The sequence below is a fragment of the Furipterus horrens genome, unplaced genomic scaffold (genome assembly GCF_987537825.1).
Source record: "Furipterus horrens unplaced genomic scaffold, mFurHor1.1.pri manual_scaffold_5, whole genome shotgun sequence".
NCBI classification, from domain to species: Eukaryota; Metazoa; Chordata; class Mammalia; order Chiroptera; family Furipteridae; genus Furipterus; species Furipterus horrens.
This window is the reverse complement of record NW_028327175.1, coordinates 13618075-13642108: the sequence shown is the minus strand read 5'-3', so window position 1 is coordinate 13642108 and position 24034 is coordinate 13618075. Positions and strand designations below refer to the sequence as shown.

Genomic DNA, 24034 nt, shown 5'->3' with positions numbered 1-24034 from the left:
TTTAAAACTTCAGCCTATACATTGGATATTTTTTAATATCTCAAATGTTGTTAAATTACGACATCAGTCTCCTAACATCTGGGAGGAATCCCTGAGTCCATAATAATTCCCACTGAAAACACCTACAATATAGTTGAAAGGAGATCGTGTTAAATGCGTTCTTACAAAATGGAGAGATTGCTTCTTTCTTTAATGTTCTCCTAATGTATTTGTATTCTTTAGTTTGGATCAACTGCTAGTCTCGGTGGGGGACCAGCAAAGATTACAGTCTGTTTTGTCGTTGGTGAGGTCAAAATCTACCGTCCTAACTCTCATGCAGGAGGCAAAAGCACAATCAGAGGTGAGTGAAATGCAGAAAGCACAGCAGACGGAGCTGCGGCCGCGCCAGGGTCTGTCCACGAGCTCAGAGGCCAGCGAACCCGGCGCCAGGTCTCGAGCTGTGAGCTTACAGCTCCCTCCTCCGTCTCACTTGCATGTTGCTTGGGAAGCTAGACCTTGTCTTGCATTTTTAGATGCCAGATGCGTTCCCCAGTGGCGACTAATTACTGACCTCCCACCGCACCCCATCTTTGGAGTTTATCTGCAGGGTCCTCAAAACAGAACTAGGTGTCTGGGAACGGCTGGGGAATGATCCCAAGGACCTCTGTCCACCGAGGTGGACAAACTACCGGTCAAGGGCGCCACCTGCTGGGGAAATGAGTTAACGTCTGTGTGGCCCTGTTCTGGCCTGGGGTTCCAAAGTTCATTCGTCATTACAAATTAAGTCTTCAGATAAATTGGATGTGGCAGTAACAATAACAAAAGACACCGTGGGGTTCCTGCCTAGACTACGTATTTGAAGTGCAACATTTGAACCCTAAGAAATGAAAATTTTCTATTTAGAGAAAAAGCAAATATGAGCAATTTTCCTTGAGTGGTAATGTACCCAAGTCACTGGTGTCCTCGGAGAACACTGTCCCAGAAACTCTAACATTAGAAGGGCTGTGACGCTGGCACAGAATAAGGAGAGAGCCAAGAGGGAGAGGTGGGGGTGTGAAAGACCAATTCCCTTTAGCTTCCTCTCCTGGTTCTCCGCCCACTGGTTTGGGTCAAGAAACACCTGAGTCGTCCATTATTTTTCACTTCCAGTAAAAGGGACTATTCCGTAACCTCCCTGCATCCCTTGACTTGTCACAATCAGTAAACCTTTTGCACGTGAAGTCTTCCTCAGGGATTTCCAGTCAAGGTGGTGCAGGCGGACTGCCTTTTGCCAAGGGCTACCTTTACTCCCCACACATGTGAAAGGAGGAAACCAAACATAAAAGGCTGAGACCAGCCTCACAAGAGACAGGACACTTTCAGGGACCATACACCTTGTAGAGACTCTGTGGACAAAGGTGCTAAGCGCCACCTGGGGGCACCTTCTGGGGCCTGGCTTGCCCCGACCCTGGTTCCGTGTTCAGCACCAGCCAGGCAGGTGTTGTGGCTTGGTGTTGAAGGCCATGTTCCTTTCATCAGGATGCAGCTTTCGTCTCTGATTTTCTTACTGTCTTCAATTGGCTTCAGAGGAGCCGCGAGCAGAGATGTCCTTACTCTGCCATCTTTGGACCAGAAGTTTCCTGCCTTGCTTTTTTCCCCAGTGAGTGTGGTTCGTAGGTACTGAAAACGGAACTGCCCAGAACAGTTGCCTGTGGCTTCCAGGGCACTGTGAGCGGCTGGAATTAGAAAACAAGCCCTGGCCTTCTGATGCTGTAGGCCTCGACCCTTAGGGGCCTCTAGTGGCGGGTCTAGCTTTCCGGTGCTGGGCTACGCTTGTAGCCTCAAACACAAATGGAAAAAAGTAATTTGAATAAATTAAATTTTGGTGATAACGTTCTGGAATATAGGAGAGTCTCATGTTCAAATATTGTCTCTGCTCCAATAATGCTCTTAAGTATAGGTATTCCTATTTCAGCATCAGACATTACCTCTGAGAAACTGCCCAGAGTTCGTCTGGCAGGCCACACGGTCTCTCCCATTTCTGTAGAGAAACCTTCGGATTCATTCTTCCCTCCACTGAACAGCGGTTGACCGCACATATGGTCGAACTTGCCCATACAGTCAAAAGCCCAACCCCTAAAAGTTCTGTGGGGACATGGTGTTCTCTGCATGTGGAGCCTTGGTTTGAATGAACTTCTTTAGAGAAATGTAAACTGCATAAGATTAGCCCTTAGGACTTACTGATGGAACCAAACACCTTTCAAATATTGGGTTCCTTCCCAGCACAGTACAGAGGTGGTTTTCTCTTGCAACGTTTTCACTGTCTCTCGTCAAAGCAATCCTTACAGGTTATTATTTGAATCTGTTTCTACTGCTGTGTTTGAGAACACCTTGAATTGATGGATTATAAATCACTTCATGGGAAGCCTAGCAATGCACATCTTTACTGTGTTGATGAATCATCTCTAGTGTGTGGGTGGAGGCAGTCAAAATTCAGTATAATTAATTAGCCCAGCTCATTTTCCTTTTAAAACCTTTTATCAAGGCATCTTTTGATTGATACTTGAAACATATGGCAGTCTGTTGTTACTTAACCTCAGGACACTACTAAGAATGTTCTAGTCTCACTCCGAGAGTTGAGAGTTTTAAATATTGTAATGGACTTTGTATGTTCAAACATACGCTGTATTTTATGAGCACATTGACTGCACCTGGAATCCAATGACCTGAACAGGGGAGGAGGGCACAGAATTCATGATCTCCACCTGCGCTCACTCTGCCCTTGGCGCTTACGCATCTGCCTTTGCTGCTGAGCTGTTTGCGAAACTGTAGACCTAACTGTAGAATAACGAGTTCCCTTCGTGCTCAGATTTGGGAAGACACAATCGGGGGCCTGGAATGACTACACTAGCTTCTAAATTGCCCCGTCCCTGCCCCCGTCCTGGTTCATGCCCACCTTCCTGTGGTTCTGTAACTACAGAATGGACACTCAAAGACCCATAAAGCCACCTCGCAGGAGGAACGCAGCATGGCTGAGTCACGGCCCCTGCCATTCTGTGACAGCTCCTGAAAACCCACTGGGTGTCACAGTGATAAATCTCAGTACTGTGGGAGCATTTTTATCAGCAGTTATTACTTGTGGCACAAGGAACATACTTATTTTTCTGCTTCTTTTCCCTAGGCTAAAGAAGATGTTTGCTTCATAGTCTTGACTAAAAAGGAAGGCTCAGGTCTGGGATTCAGTGTGGCAGGAGGGACGGATGTAGAGCCAAAATCGATCATGGTAAGTGACTATGTGAGACACTTTCGGGGAAGTCACTGCTGAAGCCGCGTCAGTGAGTTCAAAGGCCGCTGGTGGATGTCCACTGTGACCCAAACAATAGTGGGAAGGCGAGGAACATCTGCATAGTATTTCCATTGACCAAGGAAGGCCTTTTCACACAGAGCTGACTGTGTGATGTACAGGCTGAGTGACCTAGGAGATGCCAGTACACATAAACACGATTATCCATAGCCTTGAATTCACCTAATTTATGTAGAAAACATTAGAATTAACTGAGCAAACCTGCATCTGCTTACCAAGTTACTTCTTTCTCAAGAACAACCACCTAACATTGTGTATCACTCAGGGCCTTTGAGGTCACTAGGGAGGCCACCTTCATTGGACAAGGGCAGGTCCCCTTCCTCTTGGTATTTTATTGCCCCCTGGAATGTCAGGCACATGTTAGCAAGAAGTGGAGTAAAAATGCACTCAGTGCTGGTGCTGATGTTTGCAATTCTATCCCTCACACTGAGTATGTTTTTGATAAACCGAATGTTTGGGTGATTGGGGGAACTTGCCATTAGAAGGTTCCTTTGCTACAGAGTTGCAGTTACCCTTTTGCTTTTACGGGAGGCCATAAATGCATGTGGCTTTGTCCTCTCCTTGTCCCAGGTCCACAGGGTATTTTCTCAGGGGGCAGCTTCTCAGGAAGGGACTATGAACCGAGGGGATCTCCTCCTGTCAGTCAATGGCACCTCACTGGCTGGCTTAGCCCACGGGGATGTCCTGAAGGTTCTGCACCAGGCACAGCTGCACAGAGATGTCCTCGTGGTGATCAAGAAAGGAAATGACCAGTCCAGGCCCTCCCCCCGGCAGGAGCCACCCACAGCCAATGGGAAGGGCTCACTGTCCAGAAAGACCATCTCCCTGGAACCTGGCACAGGTAGGACACCAGTTCGCCCACCAACAAAGTATGAGCAGCTGGCAGGGTAGACTCTGGTTTACTACAAAGGAAAACAAGGTGATCATCTTATCATCCGGTCAGGGAAATGAAATGTAGTGAAGCCTAGTGTTTGTGGAGGATTCTTGCAAAAAGTGTTACAAATAAAGTTATTTTTAAAAAGACCCAGGAGTTAAAGCCGTACTGTTGAAGGTTAAAATGACTAGTTGACAGCTTCTCTAAATGACCTACAAAGGAAGCCCTTGCGCATTTCCAGCCTCCCGTTAGGACGTAAGTGTCTGGTAAGTAAAGCAAACTCTTACGACGGGGAAGCAATGTTGAAAGAGCAGTTCCAGACCGAGATTCGTCCCTGAGAAACATCAGGGTTTGTGTTGTTTCCTGTTGCAGAAGAACATAAGATGAGGGAGCAAACGTGTTTAAAGACAGACTTTAATCAACCGAGAAGAGCTTACAAAACGAGGTTCAGAAGCACAGTGTTTGTGCCCTGCAGTCGCACAAGGCTCCACGGGAAGCCCCACTAAGGACTAACTCAGAACTAGGCGCTGCTTCGGTTTCTGAAGCACACGCTCATTCCCCACGTGCGACCCCCTCTGCACCGCGACACGCGCCAACTGTGTGGGGGCTCGACCAGAGCAGTGTGGTGTGTGGTGTTCTGCTTGGGCGCAAGGGCCTCCTCCACACTTGCAGGCAGTGTTAGAAGAGCAGGCATGGCAGGAACACAGCCAGGAGGGGAGCTCCGAAGTGGGAGACCCACCCTGACGCTGGTCTCAGGTGCCGTCAGCACTTCAAGGTAGATGGGGCTCGAGCGCGCCAGGGTGGCGCATCTTGGGGACTGGACAGGAGGTAGTGAGTGTCCCTGTCATGTTCACCTTGACTGCAGGGAGAAGCATCGCTGCCCATGATGCTCTGTGCGTGGAAGTGCTGAAGACCTCGGCTGGGCTGGGACTGAGCTTGGATGGAGGAAAATCGTCCATGTCTGGGGATGGGCCCCTGTTCATTAAAAGAGTATACAAAGGTAATGTCCTCGAAAACCCAACCTACCGTCCACTTAGCTATGATCTTTCTGTGTATGTCAGTGTCTCCACTGGGAAATCAGATTTGTTTTTAAAAATCTAAAATTTGTAATGCTTTATTACACATAGGGTTCATGCATGTCAACCCTGTTGTTTTACATGTATTAACTCATGTCATCCACATGACAAGCCTATCACATAGGTGCTGTTACTGCCCTCATTTTACAAAAGGAGAGACTGAGCCATGGGGGAGTCATGCAAGGAACTAGGGTCACAGATGTGAGGGTAGAACCAGGCGGTCTAGCTTCGGAGTCTGTGCCCCTAACTTCATGTGCTACATCCCTAACTCCGTGTTCCCGTCTCCGTGTTCTTAACATAAGCTGTAATTGATGGGAACGTACAAGCTAAGTAATGCCTCCAGAATGGCCAGTGAGGGGTACCTAACATCGGCCAAGATCGTATTCACTAAAATAGCACTACAAGAGAGTAAAATGGCTGGTAAATATAGTCTCTTCATGAAGCTGAATCATTCATTTTATGATCTTGGACAGTTCTCTAAAGTCTCTCCAGGTTCCTGACCTGAACAATTAATTATATTAACAAAATAGTTATACTAAAAATATCACTATATATATGTATATGTAATGTATTGTATTTAATAATACTGATAGTATATTAAGTAGTTTATTACTGAAGTTAATATTATTGTTGCTTTGTTAAAAATTAGTATTAGGGTGTGTTATACTAAAGACAGTTCTACCTCTCTCATTAACATAAAATGTTTTTGTCCTCAAGAGGAATGGATTTGAACTTATTTTCTAACAGCTATATCTTTATTATTTTGTTAATCTTTATAATCAACTATAATCATATGTATAGATATCAAATAATATTTAACAATGATTTTCAAAACTTAGGATGGAATAGCTACATCTGCTCTGTTTTTTGAGAACTAAGATTTCTGAGAAAATTATTTTCATATTTGGGAATTTTTCTTTCCATGCCCTTTTTCCCAGAAGTGCTCTCACAGCCAGTATGCATTCTTTTTAATACAATTGTTTTAGATGGGTTATGTGCAAGAAAGTAAATAGAAGAGGGCTTTACCTTGTTTTTCAAGGCTCATAAACTTGCTATAGCAACATACACAACACTGTAGTATGTTAAGCTCTTAAATAATTAAGTAAATCTCCACAGTCAAACCTGGATGGATACATTAACCACTTCTCTGTTAACACAGAAAAACAGGGTCAACTTCTGTTTGTTTATTGGCCATTTGGATTTTAGCTATTAATTTCCTTTGTTGTTATTCCATGTTCTTTTGAAATAGCTTCCCCTTGGTTGCTTATATTTTGCAGGGGGGTGTGAGGGGGAAAGGGTTACAGATTTAAATTTTTTATGCAGCCAGATTTCTTTTTATGGATTTATGCGCTGTGTCTAAGAGTATAAACACATCATTTAGAGATTCTTCTCACTGAAGTTGTTAGCTTACTTGGAGTTCAGTGTGAATACCATGGAAGTACCAAGCCATCGTCCTGTATTTGCTCCCATAGGTGGTGCAGCAGAGCAAGCTGGAACCATAGAAGCCGGAGATGAAATCCTTGCCGTTAACGGGAAACCCCTGGTCGGGCTCATGCACTTCGATGCCTGGAACATCATGAAGTCTGTGCCGGAGGGACCTGTGCAGCTGGTGATTAGGAAGCCTAGGAATTCCTCATGAAACAGGCACGAGTAGTGACGCTCAGTTTTTAAGAATCTCCATTTCTCCGTTCCCTTCATGCCGTAGCCAATCACAAGGACTTCTTTAAACCACAGGTTCCTGAAACAGCAGAGGAGCCCTGGTATAGGCAAGGGCTATAAAAATCTCCACATTTTTACTGACAGATGGAGCTCAACTCTGGACGCCTTCCATCTGGATCACCGGGGTCAGGAGGGTTTGTTCTACTCCAGGGCCCCCGCCTGCCCCCCCCCCACCCCTTCACTCTTACTGATGGGAACACTGATGTGGCATGATGCCCCCTTTCACGTCAGACGTACAGCTGGACCTTTGCTTCCTTTCTGCCACCTCTCCCAACATACCCAATCCATGCAACTGGGGAGCCTACAGGGTCTGAGGGGCAACACAAATGTCACGACTGAACGGACTCTTGATTTATATAATTTTCTAAGTAAATAACAAAGCTATAGGCACATTTAGTGGAGAGAGCCGTGGTCTGTATGTTACCCTGAAAAGAAAATGAGACTTTAAAAAATATATATATGAATCAACTATGACTTAATGGTTAGGCTGAGCTCAGGAATTATCCAAAAGTGAAAAAGCAAAGTACAGAAAGTGATATTTTTTAGAGTGTAATGTGCAATGTATGGGTGCAGAGTCCAACGCAGTGGGTTACTGATCACCATGAAGTGCTGATCATCACCTAGGGCGTAAGGTTCTGTTACAGACATGCAGTTCTGATCGACTGTACTAAATAGCCATGAACTTTGCTGCTGAAACGAGCAGGAAGTTCCAGCTCTGAAAGCACCTTGCATCCAGTGTGGAACTTGTCTTGAATCGGTGTTTGAATTCAAGACTTGTGAACACAAGAGCAGGCAAAACTATGGCAGTCACTGGGTTTCCACGTCTATATTTGATGTACTCCAAACCAGTAACTTAAACTCAATTTTTAAAAATCAAATATCTTTTTAGTATTCTTGGATTTATAAACATAGGCATTATATTTACAATCCAAAGAGAGAAGCTTAAAATAATCCCTTTAGGAGACTTTTTTTGTTGTTGTTTTTTTCCCCCTTTCCGAACAAGCTTAAAAAATGTCCTGTTTCTAAGCATTGGATTCCTTTTCCAGACCAGGGTGTAATGACATACCTCTGCAGTGACTAAAGGTTTTGCTATTTTTCGTTGTTTTGCAAATTCCTCCTTTTGCCAAACAGCTCCCCCGGCAGAAGTGCAGTGTGACTCCCGCTGCTCATGAAACTTGTCCCAGTGCTCTCCTTTCGAATCACAAAGTTCGTAGGTGCTGTTCCTTGACACAAAATTGGCTTTTCTCCCCTCGTACTTCAAACCCTCATCAGCTTCATTTACCAACATGTAGTAAGAAGAATGGAGAACAAGAGTCACTATTTCAAAGTAAAGGAGCAGGACTATGTAGTTACAACCCAAGTCCCCGGGGGGCAGGGGCGCACACTAGCCGGTCGGATCTGGGGAATCCCAGTGAGACTGGGGGGTTTTAAGTGGGAGCTCCTTTAACCTACAGCTTGGGCCTATGACGGAAGAACTCGGGTCACCCCCACCTCCCCCCAGTCATGGAGGCACTGAGCTGTCACTTTTGTACATGGTTCTTCCGTGTGACTGATCCCAGTAAGCTTCTGTGGAGTTGGCCCAGAGGGGTCTCTCAGGTGGGAGGGAAATAGCTGGTTGCTGTGAGCCTACATTGGTCATTCTTTAACAGGTTATACAAAAGAAAACGTAGTACAGGAATTAGCTAGAAAGACCTGATTAATTTAGCCTCTACTTTTCACTACAATTCCAGGTAGGATACTATAGAAATTCAGTGCAAGGTGCATGCTAGGTTGTTTTTCAGTCTTTGAAGGTCAGTTTTGTGGTTTGTTTTCTTGACACAAGACTATATGAAGTCAACACTGAAAACTAATTTCTGCCTCTACTCTTCCAGCTGTGCCTACTAAAAAATGCACAGGCTTCTGTGGACAGACAGGGATTTCTGGAGCAATGCAGAGGAAAGGGGTAGTCTCTCCTTCAGGAGTGCCTGATCCTCACTCGTATCTGAGGGGTGCAAGGGTAGACCTCTGGCTCACCAAACTATGTGAAAGCCACCAGCCATTTCTAGTAGATCTTGCCAGAAGGGTTCCCTGGTGGACAGCCAGAACCTAAGGGAGGAAGCAGAACCTCAGCTGTTTTGGGCCCTAAGATAGAGAGCTATTTATTTGTCTTCAGTGTTCAAGGCATGACTAGTATTTCTAATTAGTCTAATGAAGTCCCACACTTCCTGAAGTGAACACTAATGGTATTATCCTACTAATACTTGCATTGTTTTGGGTTTTTAACTGGTCATTCACAATAAGCTATGAGGGTAAATATGTGTTATAACATGTAAATCATAGTTGCAAGGATAGACCGTGAAGGTTGAAGTAGGCTGAGTTCATTTCTATTCTACCATACACCTCTCATTTAATTTTATGGTTGGCTTAATTGGCACCACACCTGTTGTATGATATACATAATTCTTTATTTATGTAAAGTAAAATGCCTTATATTATTAAAGAGTAAGTGCAATAATATGGACTAGCCTGTACATTTTAAAATGTTGTCGCTGTTATGTAAACAACCTTTGTTCTGTAAACCTTTTTTAAGTAATTTTAAAAAAAAATAAACACTCTGCTTACTAGTTTTTCTAGTTCTGCATCTACAGAATAACCTTTAAAATGTCAAGATAATAAATGTTTACTGTTACCTGAATTATTACCTAAGGAGGTGAGAGGTACAAAGACAACCGAACACCAGTCAGCCACTCTGTCCCACAGCCCCAAACATGCTGCCTCTGAAATCTTAAAAGCAAACATCCCATGCTCTCACAGCCTCCTGACCCCTGAATCTCAGTCCCCTTCCTCCCACTACTGCCTCTCGTGTTCAACAAGCCCTCTGACAGTTGTCATGTTCCCCCCATCAGAACCCCTGCCCTTCACCCCAATCTCTATTCAGACCAGAGCCCATGGCGAGGGCGACCGTCCCCAGCCCACCCGCAGGCTCAGCCCCGGCCCCAGCTCAATCCTGGATCCATTCAACTAGCCAGCTGCTTGGTTCCTACATGCCGATTCCTGGAGAAAACCTCACAACCTGCTATAAATTCATAGTTTCCAACCTCACTGGACTCTCAGGGCTACAGTTTGTTACTGCTGAATAACATGTTCTGAAGGTACAAGCCAATACAACTAAACAAAATTTTAAAAAGAGGTATAATAGTGAAAAGAAACAAAAGTATCATAATTTGCACATGATATAGCAAGGCAGATGTAAGCAAAATCGCATCAATTTAAAAACTAAAATATTGAAATTCAGTAAGGTAGCTATCAAACATTACTCACCAAAATATGAGCTTTCCTGTATATAAATAATAACCAACAGAACACATGGGAAAAAACACCTAATCACAACAGCAATGGAAAAATATATTCAACCTTAGCAAGGACTGGCAAACCTAAAAAAAAAACACTCTATTAAAAGACATTTAAAAAGGTAACTCGAACAAATGGGGAGATACAGCTTATTTGTGAGTAGGATAACTCAATGCTATAAAGACTTCAATTCTCCCCAACTAGGTTATAAATATAATGTAAGTCCACCTATAATCTCAAAAGAATTTTTTAACCCGACAAAATTGTTCTAAAGTCCATTTGGTCCATGTGTAGAAATAGCGAGAAGAATTTTGAAAAAGCATAGTAAGAGTGGGACTACCCCTATTATAACATTATCAGAAACTACCATAATTAAAATAGTGGCTCCTCTTCCACAGAACTGAACAGGCAAACCACTGGGAAAACCGCCAAATATATGTATATAGCATTTCAGAATTCAAATAAAACTCAAAGGAAACATTCTAATCAGTGGCAGAAAACAAGATTATTCAATAACTGGTTTTGGAAAAATTGGGGGCAGTGAGTTGGGGGGAAACTGAGTGTGAAAGTACTCCTCAAACACCCAAAATATACAAGTGGGCGGGGACAAACTACCAAAAAGACCGATCTGGTATTAGGATCTGTTCAAGGCCAAGCAGAAGGATGCCACAGGGCATCTTACCGTCCTGAGACCACCCCCACTTCCCACCCCATTATCGAAAGGACTTCAGAGGAGCAACTGGGTAACAGCTGCTGAGACTGGAATAGTTTTTCACCTTCTCAATAGCGGGCAAGTATTTGGGTTCCTGGGTGAAGGTAGAAAGGGTTGATAAGGGTCACGTACTCTCAAAACAGACCTGCCAATTCCCCACACTGAGGAGTCATTTCAAGTACAGAATCCAAATTGAGCAGGGCAAGAACATCAGAGAACAAGAAAAACAAAGCCCTGGTAAAGGGGAGCAGAACCAGATTGCAGAAAGTAAGCTGTCATATTTCTTTACACTCCCCCAAAAAGTAAGCACGGTGTCTAAAGAATAAACAGAGGGGCTACCTGACCCACTTGCCCCTTCTAATACAATAGGAAAGGTGACTTCATGTAAAAACGGGCCATGGAAGATGACCTAGTTCAAATCAACATGAAGAAAAAGGAGCACAGCAGAAAGATGTGCCTGGGAAACCATCGAAAACTGTAATACCTCAAAATCAATTAAAACACATTAAGAAAATATAAATAATATAAAATGAAAGCAGAAAATAATTTTAAATTGGGCATTAAAACTCAGGGAAAAACATTTTCAAAATAGACTAAATTAAAAAAAAAAAAAAAAAAAAAGATCCTTCACAGTAAGTAAACTCAATGTCTTAAGAGAACAGGACTTCTGGCCAAAATGGAGGCCTAGACAGACACACTGCATGTCCCTCCACAACTAAGAAGGAACACAACTACCTCAAAACTAGAGACAACTGTAAGTTCCAGAAAATCGAACTGAAGTCAAACAAAGATATAAAGTAATACTCATCCAGAGCCCGTGGGGAAAGGACGCAGTGTGGTGGCAGTGGGAGCAGCCACAGTGGCAGGCCAACAGAAAGAGCAGTCACACATTTTTAAAAGTCGGGAGGGACAGCTGGGGAGTGCTCCCAGCACTAGACCAGACCACGCAGCTCATGGCTCCAGCGCGGGGAAAATAAAGCCTCATTACTTCTGACTTCAGCAGAGTCCAGCTTGTTCGAAGGGCCTCCACAGCCCTAGAATGTCTGCAGACCCACCCACTCTGGGAACGACGGCCAGGGCAGCAGCTAGAGGGGCGCCAGTCCAGTGTGAAAGTGGGAGAAGTGCCTGGAAAAGGGGCAAGTGCTGAGCAAGCGGCATTGTTCCCTCTCAGACCCCTCCCTCATGTACAGCACCAAAATGTGGTGAAATGGGTCACCCTGTACTGATGAATCCCTAAGGCTCCGCCCCTTACATTGTAACAGGTGTGAGAGCTCTACCTAAGACACAGAGGCAAACAAACACAGGAGCCTATCAAGATGAGGAGACAGAGAAGTATGGCCCAAAAGAGGGAACAGAATGAGGTTCCAGTGGGAGAACTAAGCAATAAGGAAATAGCCAACCTAACGGACAAGGAGATAGCCAACCTAACAGATGTAGAGTTCAATACACTGGTGATAAAGATGCTCACAGGCTTGACAGATATGCCTAAGTACAGCAAACACATAAGGGAAGAAGTGAAGGCTATGCTAAGTGAAACAAAGTAAAATCCACACAAAACCAAAGGTGAAAAGAAGGAAACCAGGGTTCAAATCAATGATTTGGAACATAAGGAAAAAAAAAGTCAGCCGGTACAGAATGAGGAAACAAGAATTGAAAAAAAAACAAAAAAGTAAAGGCTTAGGAACAGCTATGGGACAACTTTAAACATGACAACATCTGAATCATAGGGGTGCCAGAAGGAGAAGAGGAAGAGCATGAAATCGAAAGCTTATGTCAAAAATAACGAAGGAAAAGTTCCTAAATTTGGTGAAGGAAATAAGACATACAAGTCCAGGAAGCTCAGAGAGTCCCAAACAAGCTAGACCCAAAGAGGACCACACAAGACATATCATAATTAAAATGCCAAAGGTTAAAGATAAAGAGAGAATCTTAAAAACAACAAGAGAAAAGCAGAGAGTTTCCTACAAAGGGGTGCCTATAAGACTATCAGCTGATTTCGCAAAAGAAACTTTGCAGGCAAGAAGGGACCAGCAAGAAGTATGCAATGTGATGAAAAGCAAGGACCTACAACCAGGATTACTCTATCCAGCAAAGCTATCATTTGGAATGGAAGGGCAAATAAAGTGCTTCCCAGACAAGGTAAAGCTCAAGGAGTTCATCATCACCAAGCCATTATTATATGAAATGTTAAAAGGACTTAAGAAGAAGATCAAAACTATGAACATTAAAATGACAACAAACTCACAACTATGAAGAACTGAATCTAAAAAATAAAAACAAAATCCAACTAAGCAAACCAGAATAAGAACAGAATCATAGGAATGGGGGTCATCTGGAGGGTTTTCAGCTGGGAGGGGGAAGGGGGAGAAATGGGGAAATGGTGCAGGGATTAAGAAGCTGGCTGGTACAAAATGGACAAGGGGAAGTTAAGAATAATATAGGAAAGGGTGAAGCCAAAGAACTTACATGCACGACCCATGGACATGAACTAAGGGGAGTGGGATTGCTGGAGGGAAGGGGGGTACTGGACAGAGGGGAGCAAAGGAAAAAATTATTGGGACTAGTGTAACAATATAATCAATAAAATATACTTTGAAAAATAATTCTTATAAGAAGATAAGAATGGTAAAATGTTTAAAGGTCAGTAATAAAGAGAGAAAAGAACCAAGCAAACTGACAAATGTAGAAGATACCTAACAGTAGGCCGCTAAGAAGAAAACCTAAACAAAGGAACCGGACAAATGCTAAAACTTCAATTTTCCTGAAAATGAGAATAAAAAACAATTTGACACTACATATTGAAAGAACACACCAGGTTCTATCCCCGAACAACCCAAACCAAAACAAACTGTAGTAACACGGGGGAAAAACTGGGGGGAAAACCCCATGGGCTTCAAGCAAGAAGAATAAGGCATTCACGTGGGGAAAAAATCGTATTTTAATCAGACCTTGACAGTAATGCTTTATGCCAAAAAGAACATAAGATACTTTGAGAGAGGAAAAAAGTGACCCAAGGATTTTATCCAAAATGACTTTCAAATAAATGGCTGCAGATGGACTGTCATCAGCATACAAACTCCGGGACTGCTGTGCTCACAAGCCCTTCTTTCCGAAGACTAACAAATGAGCCCTTTTGGACAGACAATGATGTAAGGAAAGGTGGTGAGCTTCAGGATGTGTGTATCTGAAGAGTGGGGATGACTGCAAGGGAGAGACGACAGAGTCCGCTGACGCTGTCCGTACAAGGCATACGCAGCACAACTACAGGCTGCAGCAGCACTGAACTGCACACTGAAGAACAGCGAAAACGGTCAGTTTCCTGCTCCGTAAGGTACCTCCTAAGTTTACACTGACACCTCCTGCTCAAATTTAGTACCACAAAGTTTTTCTCACTTCTGTCTTAAAGCTGAATCTTCCCTTTTCCATGTAGAGAATTCCTGGTTCTCATGAAGAGGATGGTAAAAGAAATTTTCATTTCCAGAAGTTTATAATACTAAAGGAAAAAATACCAGTCACCTTTGTAGAATGCTAGGGAACTACCTCTACTTTGAAAACTGGTGAATAAAATGTAGAATGTAGAATGTAGAATGCATCCCACCTTTCCTCTACAAATTGTACTGAAAGGTAATAAAGGTGAAGTTTCTCTTCACAGAAAAATTCTAGCCAACAGAGGAGAAATGGCAAGGATTAAGACATCACCACTCTGCAACGCCAATACACCACAGGATCTAAGAACTGAACAGCAAGGCTGCTAACATCTCAGAAGGAGACAGCCTAGGCTTTCTGATGGAAGGACACACCACCACCTACGAAACAGTGTTGACTGCACACACCAAACTGAATCTGCTGCAGCCTTGAGCTCCAATGACCATTCCTGGGAAGGACAGAAGTCAGAAAAACACACTGAAGTACATGTAGATGCAATCAGCAAAATACAAACTTCGGGAAACTCTCAGGACAAGTGATCCAATTTCATCAACAAATATTTTGCAAGGGAAAAAGATGAGAGTTGGGGGCAGAATCTATAAATTAGGAGAAACTTAAAAATCACATAACAAATTAAAAAAGAACCAAAACAAAACAAAATTATTAGAGATGTGCATTGGCTTGGAACCAGGAGATTAGAACTGGAAGGAAGACTTCAACAGCTTCTGGATGCTGGTAAGTCCCACGTCTTGACCTGGGTGATAGCTGCAAACATATTTGACTTAAAATAATTCATTAGCCTCTGCATTTGTGTGTGATCTTCCACTTGTATTTTAATGGTAAAAATTACATATGTATTCATAAGATATACATTTTTGTTTATATGATTTTTATACTTATAATTAACCATATCCCCCAAAATGTTTATGGAATATATATACATACCCCAAATCTGAATGCCACACAGATGACTGGGCGGAAAATTAAGGTCTCCACATATTCCATGCTCAACACAATACCTTATATATTCTACTAAATATTAAAAAAAAACTTACCATGTACCAACTTTGAAGGCTGAGGAAAACCAATTGCATCACAGACACGCAGTTAATATCCAGAATATATGAAAACTCCCGATGAATCAATTCACAGAAAGATGCACATTAGAACAAGGAATAAAGAACACAAGTAGGTAATTCAGAGAAAAAAATGCAAATTACCAATAAAGATAATAATAACTAACCCCATCCTCAATAATTAAAAGAATTTGGTAATTCTCTCCTCTTAGCTTGGCAAAGACCAAGTTGATGAGACCCCCTACAGTACTGGCCAGGGTGTAGGGAAACCAGCATTCACATTACTGATGGACATGTAAGTTAACACGAATCTCACAATCAATTTGACTTTATCTTTTACATTTTCAGGACATACCGTTTGAGTAAATTCATTTCTATTAATTTCTCCTACAGAAGTCAGACAAATATAAACATATATGTACATTAAAATACTGTCTGCGATAATGAAAAACATGAGACTAATCCAAATGTCCTTTAATAGATTTAACAAAGTTACATCATGAAGCCAAAAGTGATTAAAAGAATGATGTGTGCTTATTCTGAAAGCGCTGCACAATATAAGTACAAAAAGTAGACTGCACACGACCATAATGATGCTCATGGGAATCACAGAGGAAAACACCCCTGTAATTCTAACACTGAGCTGAGAAAATGTACATTCAACGAGCACAATGTTGCCATCCATACCCCTTTGAAGGACAGTGCAAGGTTATGAATATCAATACTGGTGCTATTAGAGAATATACGGCAGCTGTACAGAACTTACTAGAGCCAGGTATATCGCTCTGGGACCCGATGGGGCTGCGATGAATTGGAAATTACCTCGGGCTGCTGGGTCGTCACCTTGATCTGAATGAAAGTGAAACAGGATACTGTTCTCTGGCAATACACAAGTGAACACGAGATGGAGAGGCCATAAGGTTGGAACAGAACTTCACAAAATAAATACCCCAGAGACTGGTGACTGCTGGGCTCCATGCTCCTGGGGCAAAAGTAGCCATGCCTGCCTGGAAGTTATGAACCCCTGACACCATGAGGCTGGAGGTCATTACTTATTGGTCCAATGTTCCCGCTGAACCGGTCAGACGCCAGCCTCTTCCACTGCCTTTTGGCTGATAACCAAATCCAAAGGTGTGTTATACTTGAAAAGAGCATCGTACCAATCTGTTCACAGACAATGGGAAGAACCAAGTGATGGAATGTGTTGAGACCTTTGGGCAACCCTGCCTTTCAGCAGGCGAGGGGGCTTTTATGGCCACTTGTCACCTGGCAATGCTTTTTTTTTTCTGAGAACATATAGAATTAGTCAACTTTTTTATCCCTAAAAAATAATTTATATGAGTTATACCAAGATACTGTAATAAAACAGGGATGTCCTTTTATCAGTTATTTTGCATAAGCATGATAATTTCTGCATGCCTGCTGACTATTCTGCTTTTGTCTGTTAAAGAAGCCCCCTCCTGGTGCCCAAATAAGAAAGGATCAATTGTAATTGAAGCCATTACTGTATTCCATCAATTCAGGATTTAAAGCTCACTTACCAGATAATGTGAGATTGGGCAAATCATCCTCTCCAAGCCTGTTCTTCATTCAACAAAGATAGTTACTGGGGTTTTGCGAAGTCAAAACAAGGTATAAAATACTTAACTAGGCACAGAACATGCATTCAGTAAGTTTCCTTTCTCCCTTCTTTTAGAACACTGTTCCAGATCATGTTAAGAAACACACCTCAATTAAAAACCATAAGTCAGCCCTGGCTGGTGCGGCTCAGTGGACTGAGCACCTGTCTGCAAACCAAAGGGTCGCTAGTTCGATTCCCAGTCAGGGCACATGCCAGGGTTGTGGGCCAGGTTCCCCAGTTGGGGGTGCATGTCAGGCAACCATACAATGTTTCTCTCCCTCCCTTCCTCTCTCTCTAAAAATAAATAAATAAAATATATATTTTTTAAAAAGTCAAAAAGCCACAGCAACTAATTCTTTGCACAACAGATCTTTATGAAAGTTTGACATTAAAATTCACTGCCTGATTCTTGGATCTGAAGGCTTTTTTAACCCCAGTGGCATAAACCTGTGAAAGTGCTGCTTCTACTGCACAGACATCATTCCCAGGGAGTCACACCACTCGGCTCTCAGGAGGCCTGTATGAAGCAGCATTTCATAGGAGAAAAGTTCTAGGGAACGCCTCCTCTCCGGACTGTCTACTCCCCTCTCTGAATGCAGAAACGGGGCCTGAAGTGGGAGATGGTGTGCGCTGCGCTACAACACTGACAGGTGCAGGCGAGGCCCTTCTCCTTGCCTGAGGCTACTGATGCTGCTGGAATGAAGACTCCCTGGGAAATATCCATCACCTCTAAAATCTTTTCAAGGGAAAAACAATAAATCTTCACCTGAAAAGCAATTCCAGGATATTGATATCAGTTGCCAGTATCCATTTTATGGGCAGGAACTATAAACTGATAGTTTCTATACTTAATTACCACAAGTAGTGTCTTTCTGGTGGTAAAGGAGGTTATTTTAAGGGACAGAAATGCTCTTTTCCAAGCCTTAAATCAGGGACTGGCAAACGACTGCCCTACGGCCAGCCACCTGGTTCTGTGCCTGAGGTTTCATTAGAACACAGCCTCACAAATGTATCTGCTTTGTCTACAACTTTCTTTCAGCAGGGTTGAGTAGTTACAACAGATACTTTACGTGGCCCAAAGCCTAAAATATTTACTGTCTGGCACTATAAGAAGAGCTTGCATTAAAATATTACCATGCTTTACAAGGCTAAGTGAAACTTCATTACAAAGAAAATTAAGGTAGACTACAAAAATACAAATGACATGCTTGCTCTAATTCAGGCACTTTCAAGATCTTAGTTTATTTATTTTAGATAAAAAGATAGTATACATATTAGGCAGGCCTTTAAAATTCAAATCTAGTTATACACCATCTAGTACTTTTGCATTGAAGGTTAACCAAAAAAAATCTGATACCTGAAAGCCCCACTATTAACATGAACTATGGTAATAAAAAATTTGACATTTAATTTGTTCAATATATAGTATTTACATTATGAAACCAATGCTGATATAATAAAGTGATAAAGAAATAGTAAAAATAAACTTTAAAAATCAAAGGTTTATATTCTTACAATGTGCTAATTGTCATAATTGTATATAAAAATTAAAACATAGCAGAACTTTGTTATAAAATTCTTAATCATCTGACCTTAGTCATTACCTGCTAACAATTTACATGCAACATCTGCTATAACTGATATTTGACTTTTTCCTCCAAGAAAGTGTAAGTAGATAAATGACATTTAAGAGAAGACATTAATTTACTTGTGATCAAAAAAAAAAAAGAAAACTGTACTCAAGATTAGTACTGGTCACAAGCCTCTTCCCTACAGAAATGATAAAGCAGTAAGACCAAAAAATATTGCAAAAAGAGTGTCATGAATGGCACACAGGTCAAAGAATCTTGAGACCAATCAGACACACTTCTTTCTCCTTCAATGATGAGAGACCTATTTTGCCGTCAGACAATAATAATTGAAGTGAGGGGCACCAGGTGTAAAACTGATTAAATCTTGCAGACACTAAGACGGAGGCAGGTGTGGCCAGAAGAAGGGGCAATTTATATATAAGTCAAACTACATACACAGCATGACTGGAATGCAGCCCATCCCAAACTGGCTTCGTGAAACAACTGGACCTGCATGATTTCATCGTTAAAATTATAACAGGTGGTGTAACAGATTTTTATGGGAACAAAAACCCAAAGGGCTTTTTATATTATTTACTATGTTGTTTCGATTTAAAAATAATTTTGCTAAGTATACATCTTAACTGAGGCCTATGTATAAAATGTCCTAATACATATAGTTATTTACCTTTGGTGAGTTAAAGGCCTTTTTGTGACTTCTGTCTGAACCGTAGGCAGAATGTGGGATGTGCATGCATGCGTGGGAAAACTGAACCTGAGGTAATGCCGAGGTGTGCGTGTGAAGGGACTGGGGGTACTCTGAAGTCAAAGCACACCAGAAACCCAGAACAGGTCATCGTGAGAATGGAATGCCAATATGGCAGTAAAACTTTTTAAACCAGAAAGAAGGCCTCCTGTACCAGCAGAACCCTGCATACACTGGGGGAAAAAAAAGTCACCTACCATTTTATAAAACAAAAGCCAATTATAATGTGATAAAGAATAAACTTCAGAAAACCAGAAGTCAACAGAAGAAAAAGGACTGGTTCACAGGACGGAAAGGAGAGCCGGTGGCTCTGAGCAGGGTCACTTGGTGAACGCAGCCACCACCGCCCACAGGACCTCGCTGGCGTTGGCCTTCAGACACTCCACCTCGGGGTCCAAGTCGAGGAGCTGCCGCACTCGCTTGGTGGCCAAGTCGTACTGCTCGTCCAGAAGGGGCGCGAAGGCGTTCTCCAGGACGTCGGAGGCGTGCGCGAGGTAAACGAGGGCCAGCAGGCGCTTGTCCATGCGGTGGGGGTCGTTCACCCACTTGTCAAGGACAGCCTCTTGCACCTTCTTGATGAGGCGCTGCTTGATGTTGTTGTTGGTGAGGGGATGTGTCGTCATGTCAAAAAGTAGGAAGTTCTGTTTCTCTGTCGTCAACACGCCCTTTTCTACCAGGTTCTTAGCTAATCGTTCCCGCACATTTCTTAACTGATAATGCAGTTTCAATGGATTCCATGTTTCACCTAAATAAAAGATTTCGGGAGTTAGAAATGATAGGTATTGACTTCCGGTCAAGATGGCAGAACAGGTAAACACTATGCTCACCTCCTCCCATGACCACATCAAAAATACAACTAAATTATAGCACAGTCATGATTGAGAACCACCTGAAGACTAGCTGCACATAAATGCTGTAACTAAGGACATAAAGAAGCCCCTACAGGGCTGGTAGGAGAGGCAGAGGCGTGAAATGGGTGATGTGACTTTGGCTGCGGAGGTACCCCAACGAGCAAGGGATCCCAGCCCTGGGACACTGGGCTCCCCCACCAAAGGCACCAGTGCTGGGAAGAGGAGTCCCCGTGGCAGTGAGAACCAGCAGGCACTGCAGCGACGTGAGAGTGAGGGCTGCGGGGGCCCCCGGCGTTCCTGCGGAGAGGCTGGCACCCGGGCGCACAGCGCAGACTCACTCACACCGGCCCCAGTGCAGGGGCAGCGGCGCAAACAGCACCGGGGACAGGCGGAAGGAACTGAACGGACCAGATTCAGGGAAAGCGCTGGCCGGGCAGGTCCGGGCAGCTCTCTCCTAGGGCTCCACTGTTCCCTGGTTGGGCCTCCCCCCACCCAGCCAGTCAGCAGAGGCAGGCCCAAACCTGAGCTCTCCACTCACCTGGCTAACACCAGGCCCAGCTGATTCCGAGACCCCGCCACACGCCACCCAACACACACCCAGCCCAACTCCTTCCAGCAGCTTCTCCAAGCAAACAGCCTGCCTCAGCTCATGCTGTGGACTTTCCTAAAACCTCTCAAAGGTCCACAAACCCCAAACAAGCAGTGGCTGACCTCGGCAAGCTAGCTAAGCTACCTCAAGTCTGAAACAAGCAGCAACAGGTTTCAACTTGCATTGTAACTACCATCAAGTAGCCCCGAGCCCGGTACACACAGCGAGCAGTCTTGCCTTGGAACACAGCTCAACTCAGCAGCCACAAACCCCACAAAAGTGGCAGCTGGCCTCATGATGGTGCCCACCAAACGGTCCCAAGCCCAGCAAGTGGCAACCAGACTTGGTTTGCAGAACAGCCACTCCCAAGCAGCTCTAAGCCCAGCATAAGCAGCAACCAATCACAAGATCACTTCATAGCTCCTACCAGAGAGCCCTAAGCTGGGCACAAGCAGTGAAACTAGACCACTTTCTTACACCATATGCAAAAATAAACTCAAAGTGGGTGAAAGGCTTAAATGTAACACCTGAAACCACAAAACTCATAGAAGAAAATATAAGCAGTAAACAATGACATCACTCTCTAACATTTTTTTGAATATTATCTCCCCAGGCCAGGGAAACAAAAGGAAAAATAAACAAATAGGACTACATCAAACTATGTTTATGTTCACTATGTTTTAGCATAGTAAACGTAACTGTCAACAAAACAAAAAAACAACCTACCAAATAGAAGAACTTATTAGCCAAAGATACATTCAATAAAGGGCTAATACTCATAATGTGTAAAGAACTCAACACCAAAAAAGCAAATAACTTAATTAAAAATGGGCAGAGGACCTAAACAGACATTTCTCCAAAGAGGACACACAGATGGCCAATAGACATATAAAAAGATGTTCAACATCACTAACCATCAGGGAAATCCAAATCAAAACCACAATGAGCTATATCACCTACCACCTGTCAGAATGGCCATCATCAATAAACCAACAAACACCAAGAGTTGGCAGGGTGTGGAGATAAGGGAACCCCGGGAACTGCTGGTGGAACTGGAAATTGGTGCAACCACTATGGAAAACAATATGAGGTTTCCTCAGAAAAATTAAAAACAGAACTACCATATGACCCAGCAATTCCACTTCTGGGTACATAACCAAAGAAATCCAAAACACAAATTCAAAATAATATATGCACCCGTATATTCACTGCAAGATTATTTACAATAGTCAAGATATGGAAGCAACCTAAGTGTCTTTTTTTTTTTTTTTTAGTATTTTACACCAGGTTTATTGAAGGCAAGGAGGGAAAGGGGTTAGAGGTAAGAGGGAAACTCCCAGACGAACTTGAGGGCTCGTCGAGCAAGAGGGAAAAGGGGAAGGGACAAAGGGGAAGAAGAGAAAGGGAAGACGGAAAGGGGAAAAGGGAAAGGAGGAAAGGAAGTGGAGTGGAGACCCCCGGCCACCCAGAAGGGCCTGTAAGAATCGCCTGCCTGTGTGTCTGCGGGCAGCGATTCCACACCTTTCCAAACACGCATTTCAGTTAGGGTGAGTTTTCCATCAGCACATTCAACAGGCTATTTACATCTCCCCGCTTCTCCCCAGTCAATGTCGTGCTAGGTCCACCAACATTTCTTCTGGGAACAAGCAAAGTCCAATTTCTTATGGGAGAAGCTGGGACCTAGGTTAATTCGAATACGGTTCATCTGCATATGTCAGAAGTCCGGGAGGGCAGTCCAGCGGCCACCATGTTTTGACAATGAAAGAATGGAAGTGTAGGCAGCACAGATGCTCCGAAGGAACTGGGCTGGAGGGAGGAGCCTTTGGGACGAGAGGAGCCACCATGCGCGGAGCTAAGTGTCTATTAACAGACAAATGGATAAAGGTGTGGAACATACATATAATGGATTATTACTCGGCCGTAAAAACGAACGAAATCTTGTCATTTGTGACAACATGGATGGAACTACAGGGCATTGTGCTAAGAGAAATAAGTCAGAGAAAGACAAATACCATATGATTTCACTTACACGTGGAATCTAAAACACAAAGTAAACATACAAAACAGAAACAAACTCATAGATACAGACTATGTATGTATTTATGAGTTGCCAGGTGGTGGTGGGGACTTAGGTGAAAAGGGTGCAGGGATTAAGATTTACAAATTGCCAGTTATAAAATAAGTCACAGGGATGTAAAATCGTCGGCGGCGGCGGCGGCAGCCGTCCGTCTCGAGAGACGATGGTGTAGCTTCTTAAGAGTCTATCTGCACCGCCAAGAATGGTTGTGCAGTCCGACTCGGGAGTGACACGGTATCTGTCTCCTCCCGTGTTGAATCGACATCTTGCGATGACGCTGGAGTGTCCTCTCCAGTGAAGCTGAAGCTACAGAGCCTGGGCAGGGTGATATGGAGGGTCTGCTGTTGCCCATGCAGTAGACCCCCCCTCTCTTCGCAGCTGAAGGGTCCAAGGGAAAGACGGAGTCAATACAGCTTGGCTTCAGGTGCGCCGCAGGAGTTGCCGGTGTTGACTACAACGTCAAACTGCCTTAGGGACTCCGGCTCCGGATTTTCTGTCGGGGTTTACTCCCTTAGCCTTTCCCCTGAAGAGGTATGCCGCAAGGCAGCAGAGGTTTTTTGGAGTCAGAGTTTTCCTTCTCTGATGTGCCCTGACTGGAAGATCGAACCTGCGACACTTAGCTCGCAGGCCGACGCTCAATCCACTGAGCCAAACCAGCCAGGGGATTCATAAAGTATATAAATGTCTAATCACTATACTGTACACCCAAAACTAACATAATACTGTATTTCAACTGTAGTTCAAAATTTAATTTAAAAAATGATAGTTACCTGCTAACTCTATAAAATTCTGTACTATTAAAATAAACAGTAAAATTTAATTTTTTCCCCTCCAGAGAAACAGATGAAAAATACAACTATGTTAAGGCTGTCCTGCCTCCAACACCGCAGCTCAGCTGGAAACTCCCTGTCCGGCAGAGGTTTCAGGACCATGGCAGAACAAATTTATCCAAGACACTATATTTTGTCTGGAGGGATGGGAGGTAACTAATCTCTCTAGTGGAGAAGAGCACAGAATTCCCATG

The 24034-nt window shown here is 43.4% G+C and overlaps 2 protein-coding genes and 1 long non-coding RNA gene across 3 annotated transcripts in view; 1 reads left to right on the top strand and 2 right to left on the bottom strand.

Annotated features, from left to right (window-relative positions):
• Positions 1-7148, top strand: part of PDZD2 (PDZ domain containing 2) — a 207198-nt gene extending 200050 nt beyond the window's left edge. Inside the window, exons 20-24 of the mRNA XM_090276198.1 lie at positions 223-340; positions 3140-3241; positions 3893-4163; positions 5062-5196; positions 6745-7148. Of these exons, the coding sequence (XP_090132324.1) occupies positions 223-340; positions 3140-3241; positions 3893-4163; positions 5062-5196; positions 6745-6911 (793 nt within the window). The 3' untranslated portion in view covers positions 6912-7148. The remainder of the gene's footprint in view (positions 1-222; positions 341-3139; positions 3242-3892; positions 4164-5061; positions 5197-6744) is intronic.
• On the bottom strand, positions 4669-16752 carry LOC150008230 (uncharacterized). The gene is made up of 5 exons (XR_016511108.1): positions 16302-16752; positions 15515-15589; positions 8058-8263; positions 6684-7010; positions 4669-5171 (listed from the first exon to the last, which is right to left on the bottom strand). It is a non-coding gene; the product is annotated as an uncharacterized LOC150008230 (long non-coding RNA).
• Positions 16753-18368: 1616 nt separating this feature from the next.
• The window catches only part of GOLPH3 (golgi phosphoprotein 3), a 35918-nt gene continuing 30252 nt past the window's right edge, over positions 18369-24034 (bottom strand). Inside the window, exon 4 of the mRNA XM_090276197.1 lies at positions 18369-20238. Within this exon, the coding sequence (XP_090132323.1) occupies positions 19814-20238 (425 nt within the window). The 3' untranslated portion in view covers positions 18369-19813. The remainder of the gene's footprint in view (positions 20239-24034) is intronic.